The sequence below is a fragment of the Diadema antillarum genome, unplaced genomic scaffold (assembly GCF_040938485.1).
Source record: "Diadema antillarum isolate AM-2024a unplaced genomic scaffold, OU_Dant_1.0 seq00000463_RagTag, whole genome shotgun sequence".
NCBI lineage: Eukaryota > Metazoa > Echinodermata > Echinoidea > Diadematoida > Diadematidae > Diadema > Diadema antillarum.
This window is the reverse complement of record NW_027271434.1, coordinates 92609-102219: the sequence shown is the minus strand read 5'-3', so window position 1 is coordinate 102219 and position 9611 is coordinate 92609. Positions and strand designations below refer to the sequence as shown.

At 38.0% G+C, this 9611-nt stretch overlaps 1 protein-coding gene across 1 annotated transcript; it reads right to left on the bottom strand.

Moving 5' to 3' along the window:
- Positions 1-3147: 3147 nt before the first annotated feature.
- On the bottom strand, positions 3148-5920 carry LOC139733224 (C3 and PZP-like alpha-2-macroglobulin domain-containing protein 8). The gene is made up of 2 exons (XM_071644063.1): positions 5827-5920; positions 3148-3392 (listed from the first exon to the last, which is right to left on the bottom strand). Exons 1-2 carry the CDS (start codon positions 5918-5920, stop codon positions 3148-3150), a joined length of 339 nt encoding a protein of 112 aa, XP_071500164.1.
- Positions 5921-9611: the final 3691 nt, after the last annotated feature.

Genomic DNA, 9611 nt, shown 5'->3' with positions numbered 1-9611 from the left:
CATGATTCATACAACTTCAGATCAATGACATCAAAAAACAAAAGAACTTAGGCTACCTTATCTACATTACTATACTGTATAATGGATACATCAAAGGTTATAGGGCCTTAGCAATTTGAAGAAAAAAAACCCTCAATGAAAGGATTAAATTCAAAAAAGTTAAATCAAACAATTACAAGACATAACAATCTCATGTGTCAATTACCATGAGCCTACAATGTTTCCATTTGCCTGTGCTTGTCAAATCATTTTGCAGCATGTTATACCACACTGCGCGTTGCATTTTATTATCCGTTTATTCATACAAACCATACTTGCACCTACGGATAAATGTTAAACTTGATGATATCTCACTTCAAGCGATTGATTGGCTTGTATAGGATTTATTTTCTAAGATTAGTTATAGTTAACACATTCGCTAAGAGTTGCATTCCAGAGTAATTTTTTTTCGCGAAAGAAATCACACCTATTCTCTCTTTCCCGAAACCTCTTCTCCATGTCCTCTAGGAGATAATAAACTTCCTCACTTTCCAAATGATGTCATGAGAAATAGGGGAGAAAATAGCGTTGGAGACTGTGCTGATAAGAAGAGGAATATTTTTTCAAGCTTTCTTTAACTTTGGCAGCCAGCATGGATGCGAAGAAAAGTAGTGGCAACATCCAAAAAAACAAAAACAAAAACAAAACATCTAACCAATGAGAGAACCGCTGCGACTGGCCTTAATACAAAGCCTTATGAGGGCATGTTAGTGGTTTTCACTCTTGCCGTAGAGGGAGTGCTTATAGCCTAATTCTGGTATCATTCCCTTTGACCAATTATAGTATATTTACTATTAAACTCTACATGCACACATCAATTCAAATCAATTCAATTCAATTCAACTCGTTTATTTCCATTTCAATCACACACAAAAAAACAACATTAAGCATTCAGTGTTACAGATGAACATAAAAAGCAATGACAAAGAACCACAACATCGACATCAGATCATAGTCATGAACAGTCATAGATTGTTCCAGATTACAACAGGCAACAAGTAAAATGGAAAATGGTGTACACATAAAAAGCCAATAAGGCCTGTAGGCGCGCGTACATCGTTGTTACAATTCATGTACAATTGGAATCTAAGTTATTTTCACAAATCATAAATCAGTTTTATACAGAAGATACACAAAAGAACATAAAAAACGAGAACAAAAACAACCATAAACACAACATCAGTACACAACGATTAAAGTTTATAACTTCTGTTCAACACAAAAACTGATCGGACCTATGTATGTTATGTACATGTTATGATGCTACATCAAAGCACTTAGTTATCAAGGTAAAGGCCCTATCACCATATTGGTACACTGTAGCTCCATGCTATCACTGCGTTTCCTTTACACTGTCAGAGATACTGGAGTGACAACTATACCTGTCTGAACGCTCATGGCCTCAGCTTTGTTATACTGCGGTACATTAATACTACTTACGAAATATTATATTCCAGTATAATCACTCCGTCGCTTCAACACTTCTCTTTCGTTTAGCGACATATATTTCAACTCGTTGCAACTAACTAATTGATATCTTATAGCATGAATACTTATAACACGAGATACAGGTTAAGTAGGACACTAAAATTCAATGATTGTTATTTGCAGCATGCCATTTCAAAACGTCATTTTTCTTAATATTAGCACAAGGCACATATGCTTTTCTTTCGTCTCTTCTGCAACTTTACCACTTTCATTCACACTTTGAAAATATAGCAATTACTCATCTTAAACAACGCAATCTAGACAAATACAATTCACATGTCACACCAGTACAACGTTTCATGAAAATGCACTTTGCAATCAACATGTATAGAAGTATCGATTGGTCTCATTGAAAGAAGAGAAAACCAACATCACGTCCAGTTCAGCTATTGTGGAATAAGCATGGAATGCCTGAATCCCTAAGCTCATTGTAAGAACTTACTGCACCTAACTGTCACTTTCTCAGAAACGTTCCCGCAGCGACTCGTTCTATTTCGATCTTGTTTTAAGAGATGGGATAGGATGCCCATTCGTTGTATTGCTAGTTTCATAAGAAAAGCTAATTGAAATAAGAGGGAAAGGGAAGGTTGGAGAGGATAATTGTTGACGATTATCAATATATAATGTAACATATATAAAGAGAGAGAGAGAGAGAGACACACACACACACACACACACACATATAAACGTTAGAGGAACACAAAATAATGTACCAGGTACCTATATATATTTGATATAATTATATATACATGTACATATCAATGTATTCCTATAAGAACAACGCGACACTGTCATGTTACTCCGTAGTTTGTGTTTTCACTTTTGTTCAGATTAATTGAATAAGGAAACCTAAAGTAAAACGTGGAAATACACTTCTTTTCTTTACACTGTTATTTTTCTCTCATAATTGAATAGAATTATAAAAAAAAAATCTCTTCCTTATCAGAGGTCCTTCAGGGTTGTCTGTTCTGACGCTTTAAAAGGTCACGTCTATTGGATACAACATTGATGTTATCATTCTTTTAAAGATGGTTAGTGTATATCGTACATCAATAATTGACTTCACGATTTTATTTAATCCACATAATGTTACATGATTGTAACCAATATGGCTACTTGAAACAAATGCAAAACGGGGGGGGGGGGGCACGTGAAAAGCGGTAACTTTTTTTATTTTTGTCCGATTTTAGCTCAATCTGTTGCTGTTTATTTGTGACATATTGCACTGTTAATTCCCAAATGGAAAACCTGTAAAAGCATATATTGAGTAAACATTTGCACTGAATGTCGAAGCAATTCCAGAAAAAAAAAAAATCAAAAGGTTTTATATTTTCCTTTGATTTTCCCACATTAAACATGTTAAAGGTGTCCGCAAGGCTTATTTTCATTAAGTAAATGCAATATTGTCCATTGACACTATACGATGATGCACGATACCTTTTCTCTCTTGTTTTGCACTACTTTGGGGTTTATCTGTATACTATTCTTTTATTCTAAAATTAAAATTTAAAAGTAAAGTAAATTAAAAATTAAAAGTACGAAAGAAAAATGTTACATGTCATTATCTTCGATAAGAGAATAATGCACAGGATTCCATGCACAGAGACAGATATCAATTCTTTAGCAAAACGAGTGAAACTTCCAGTATCCCTCAGATCCATATCCGGTGTGGACACCGACGTAGTTGATTTCCATGAGTGTCGGGTAAGTGGCCGCCAGGAAAGGGGTAGAATCCCCGTGACGCCCCACCGCGATCATGTTGTTACGGAAAGTGATCCAGAAGCGGTTGTAGATGCCATAACCAGAAAGGATGTTTGGCGTTTTCACTTTGATCGTAATTGCACAGTCTCCGCTGAAGTTTTTCCCTGCACACGGGCGTATAGAACTTGCCGTGTTGCTCCAACCACCAACGACTTGGGTTAAAGGTCTTGACAGAGGGAAACCAATTGTAACAATTAAAAAAAAAAATCACTCACATTACGGAAAAGGGCGGTTGAAGTGGAAACTAACTGGAAAACATCCTCCTCCTGATGATGTTGATTTTTAATTAGTAAATGTATTACAATAATTGTACAGACCACAAGTGACAGTCCGCCCTCTGATAAATTAAAAAAGAAATCATTGATAAAATTAGTAAAGAAGGTCGTACAAGCATTATCCCTTGAATCCGTCAAATGTCTTACTCTATGATATCCCAAGAATGGACGAATTATACCGCCAAACCCAAATTTGATCGACACATGACATTGAATTGCCAACGGAAGGATGGAAAAAAGAAATCAGACAAAATATTTCTGACAAGACGAGCTGAACAACAAACCACTACCTTTCAAAAGCTTCAACTTGAAGTAGAACATTAAGTTCCCCTGGGATTTCAATGAAATTGTCCTGTTCCTGTTATTGTTCACCAAATATCCATTTGCGTACGTCCGTCAAGAGGGTGTTGCGGCACAAATTGTCATCCCTGCACAAATTGTCACCCCCGGCTTGGGGCGACAATTTGTGCATGGAGTTGACGGTTCCCAATTTTTTACTTCGATGGCGACAATTTCTGTAGGCAAAATGAAACGTAGCTGCACAAATTGTCGTCGGCCATTGTCTTAAGCTGCAGAAGATAATGCTAAGATGCACTTCGAATTGTGCGGTGGTTGAGGTGATCGTTCCTGTGTTATGCTTGGATGGGGGTGGGTATGATAAGGGAGGTGGCCCTCATGGTATGATTGGTATTAACTTTGCGGTGTGAATGTGTGTGTGGGGGGGGGGGGTGGGGGCAACATGGTATGTGTTGTGTATGGTGTGTAGGTGCGTAGGCCCTTAATTATGTGACGTGTGTATGCGTCTGCGCATGTGTGTGTGTGTGTGTGTGTGTTTGGAATATGATACATGTAATATGGGTGGAATCTGTGTGCATTGTGCATGGTGGTTGTATAGTGGTAGTGGAGTCTGTGTGCGTTTGTGTTTGGATGTTTGTGCGCGTGTGTCTTTTTATGTGTTTGGTGCGTATGTCTGTGGTGTGTATGATATGTGTGTGTTATGAGTATGGTGGTCTTTCTTTACGGGTGTATGTGTGGTGTGTATGTGCAGGGGTTTACATGACCTGTGGTGTGAATGTGTGCGTGTTTGGCGGGGTCTTTGTGTATGGTGGTGATGGTGGTTCTGTGTGTGTGTGTTTGTATGTGTGTGCGCGCGCGCGTGTATGTACGTATGTGCATGCATGTATGGATGTGTTTATGCACGAACGTTTGTGTGTGTGTGTATGTGTGTACGTCTTTTTGTTTGTTTTTTCTAGCCCAACGGAGGTGAGGGGAGAGTATTGGGATCACCTGCGACGTCTGTCCGTCCGTCGTCCGTCCTCCCATCGTCTGTGCGTAACGCCACACACACACACACACACACACACACACACACACACGCACACACACACACACAGATAACACTTTATTATAAACTCTGTACTCAGGGCTTGAATTTCCATCAAACTTGGAGGGAAGGGTGGTTAAAAATACAAAGTTTCACATCTTACCAAACATGGATGTCACCTTAAGGTCAAAGGTCACAGGCAAGGTTCAGTGTTAAGTTCTGACGGCATGTTTCTATCATGGCTCATAACTTTCCATCCGTAGGACACACACACACACACACACACACACACACACACATTTCCCTTACACTCATCCATCATCCACCCACTCCCTCCCCCCACACATCCACACACGACCCTCAAACCCACACCCCATCCATCCACTCCTCTCCTCTTCACGCGCATCCCACACATTACATCCAAACATACTCACACTTACACACAAACGGACACTCAATTATCATGTGTGCGGGCAAACACACACACACTTCCTCGAAAATTTAACATGAGTTTCACATTAACAATTTGTGCCGTCAGCTCCCTGCACAATTTGTCGCCCATTGAAGGGGGTGACAATTTGTGCAGCAGGATGTTTTGTCCACGGAAAGTCTGCAGTAATAGCGATGCTCATCCATACTATGTCTTTCTATACACACTTTTGTAAGGACATCACATGAATTAGAATGATGACCTTGAAAACAGCTGCATTTTCATGATTTATGTATGTGTGTGTAATTGTGTGTGTGTGTTTGTGCGTGTGTATTAAAGTAATATCTAAATCGTTTCCTCTGAATAACAGCACTGCTACTAATACGAAGATCGTCCCGAACTCTAGATACATTCTGCATCGCAAACCACCATTCATTTCGTCCTGTATTGGATAAGGGCTTTAGAAATATAGTAGAAGAAGTAGCAATTATCAATTGTTAACAGCTTACCTATTTCACGCATGTCCCGCTTCTCCATGTTGACGCTACTCAATCCCAACGTAACGTCGTTATTAGCACTGAGTTCAAAATCCAGTGACGTCATGTTGTCCGTGACGTGCCAACCAGGGAACGTGTACCTCCGAGAAGTACCAACGTTCGGAGTGTGGAGGATTGCACAAGCTATGAGGTATTGAAATAGGAAGCAGCGGTGGCGTATCTAGGGAAAACGGCGCCCGGGGCAAGCGCGAAAATTGCGCCCCTAATTTCTGAAAAAGTGTTCAACCCCAACCCGATCCCGGTAGGGACTTTAAAAAAAGGTCCGCATGATATGCTTTTTCAAGCACCTAAGAGGGGTCTTTTGAGGGTGATTTATATGAAATAAATTTTGATAAATTTTGGCGAGCGAGCGCAGCGAGCGAGCCAAAAAATTTTTGTATTTCAGCTTACAAAACATGGAATCCATGTCATTTTTTCTTATTAAATCTTACAATTCTAATCTAGATATAGTGACGGCCTTATAGATAACGATTTATACCAACAAACTAAGGACTTGAAAAAATACTCTAAATGCGCGAGTCAGCCGAAATTTGTTAATTTCTGCGTCATCAATAAAGTTTTGTTCTTATCTTTTTTTTGATAAATTATGGCGAGCGAGCGCAGCGAGCGAGCCGAAAACTTGTGTATTTCAGCTTACAAAGCATGGAATTCTTGTTGTTTTTTACTTATCAAATCTTACAATTCTAATCAAGATATAGTGACGGCTTTAGAGATAACGATTTATACAACAAACTAAGGACTTGAAAAAATACTCTAAATTAGTATGCGCGAGTAAGTCGAAATTTGTTTATTTCCGCGTCATCATCACGTTTTGTTCTTATTTTCTTCTTTTTTTGATAAATTTTGGCGAGCGAGCGCAGCGAGCGAGCCGAAAATTTCTGTATTTCAGCTTAAAAAACATGGAATTCTTGTCTTTTTTGCTTATTAAATCTTACAATTCTAATCAAGATACAGTGACAGCCTTATAGATAACGATTCATACCAACAAACTGAGGACTTGAAAAATACTCTAAATTTGTATTCGCGAGTAATGAGTCGACACTTGTATATTTCTGCGTCATCATCACGTTTTGTTCTTTTTTTTTTGTTATTTTTTGGCGAGCGAGCGCAGCGAGCGAGCCGAAAATTTTTGTATTTCAGCTTACAAAACATGGAATTCGGAATTCTTGTGTGAACACAATAACACAATAAACATTGTTATTTGTCCGCGTCATCATCATGTTTTGTTTTTATCTTGTTTGATTTGGTTTTCTGCCCCCTTCTCCCTCCCCCCCCCCCCCCCCCTCCTCCCCGGTCCGGGCGAGTTTTGTTTTGTTTTTTTTTCCTTCTTCTTCTTCTTCTTTTTTTTTCTTCTTCTTCTTCTTTTTTCTTTTTTTTTTCTTCTTCTTCTTTTTTTTTTCGTTTTTTTTGCGCCCCCAAGGAGTGGCGCCCGGGGCACGTGCCCCCCTTGCCTCCCCCCTACTCTCTAAAAAAAAAATCGAGTGAAAATATTCACTCTTAAAAGAGTGAATACAAAAAAGAGTGAATTTAGAGTGAAATTGGAGTGAATTTTGAGTGAAAATGTTCATTTTCACTCATTTTGGAGTGACCTCAGGGATCACTCGAAGATTTTGGAGTGATCCCTGAGGTCACTCTAAAACGAGTGAAAATGAACATTTTCACTCAAAATTCACTCCAATTTCACTCTAAATTCACTCTTTTTTGTATTCACTCTTTTAAGAGTGAATATTTTCACTCGATTTTTTTAGAGAGTAGATACGCCACTGGGAAGCAGTGCAGAATGTAGGTGATTTCACACACGATACATAATAAAGTCCGAATACTATGCATTTTGCTTATTAGTCCCTAATTACACGTAAAGAATTAATTCACATTATTTCTTGCTTTGGATAGCATCACAACTAACCATCAGCAGCTTTCTTTATTTTGTCTTTCTCTTTTAGACATTCATTTCAATTCAATACAATTTTAATTCAAATTCATTTTTCGAAAAGGACATAAGCATTTTACTTTCTTTGGTAACAAAAAATAAGGTTCCACAAGCAGAAAAAAACAAAACTGAAAGAGTATACAATAATTCTGGAACCATATAGCAATTCTACATTATCATGAAAACTTAATTGATGAAAATGAAACAATACGCAAACTTCGAAAAAAGGAGGGACCCACTACTAAGACACAGCTTGTAGACTGTAGGCCCCTCATTTTTTTTTTCTTACATAAGATTATTAAACATTTGGTGGCTCAGCGGACAAGGCCACGGACACTCGATTCTTAAAGAGGAAATCCAGTCCAAACATAAGTTAGTCTTATGAAAATTAGTAAAATTTTACAAGTTCAACAGTAAAATTTGACTGAAATTGGATGAAAAATAACGAAGTTATGAAATTTGGAAGTTTTGGTAATTTCTCCAAAGCAGTTCTTGTACAGTGGGTTTGAATATTCAAATGAGTTTGCGAACCATGTCATACCCTTATAATATTTTCCACTTATCGTGTACAAAAAAATGACGAAAATTCAATGTTTTTGTCATTGAAGTCTGAAACATGTCAAGTCTTAATCCTGGTTGAATAACTTCAGAATAGTGATCAGTTAGACATACGAGGATTTGAGCCTCGGAGATAATTGCGTTTGAATGAAAAACAGGAAATTTCAAAATGTTATGTACAAACTATATGGTATGTTGTGAAAGAATGACTTGATCACTTTGCCATTTGCATATTCATATTGACTGTTCAAGAACTGTTTCCTCCCAAAACACAGTGAATTCCAAAATTTCATAACTTCCTTATTTTTCATCTGATTTCGATCAAATTTATACCGTTCAACTCGTAATATTTTACTTTTTCTTATCAGACTGACTTATATTTGGACTGGATTTCCCCTTTAAGTCCTACTAGTTACACAGCGAAAAACTAAAGAAGTAAAAAAAAAAACACAGTCACAGTTTATTGATATTTCATGCCCTCTATATGTATATATATATATATATATATATATATATATATATATACATGTATATACTAGGATACTAGGTACTAGGTGTTTCAAAAATCGTTTCCTAGTTTTGATCCTTAATAGCTCAAAAACTATTCATCCGATAAAACTGTCATTGATATGAGTAATAGCTGAATAGTGTACAATTTTGTTAAAGATAATTTCAATGTCTAAGCATAAATCAGTTTCATTAAATCTAAGATTGATTTTGAAGTAAGGTTTCAGATTTGGGTCAAATTTTAACCCTCTGTACAAAGATTGAACTTTGCACAGGAACCAATGATGTGTATGTGAGTGTGTACTGACAATGGCCCTGAACAATGGACATGCCTGAACCACCTGTTGACTAGGCGTCGGTCTCGCGCTCTCTGGCTCATGAATGCTTAATCAATAATTCATGTGGAATGCCCTGGGCACTGCTAACACTCTAGTCCAGATTCTGGACGTTTTTTTATCATTACGTATCCACGCGCGCTCCACAGCTTATCGCGCTATCCCCTGTAACCGCTCGATATCGATGAGGGCGCCAACAAACCTGTCCGAAAAAAAAACGTCCAGAATGGTTTGACAGTGCCTAGGGTCAAAAGTTCATATTAGGTATGCTGACGTAATGCCCTATCTCTCGCAAGCTCATTGCGTATGCATGAAAACTACGGGATCGATCACAGAAAAGAGTTCTGTGGGATCGATCGATCTGCAGCCAGCTGTGTGCATTGCACCGTGAATACAGTGCGATCTGC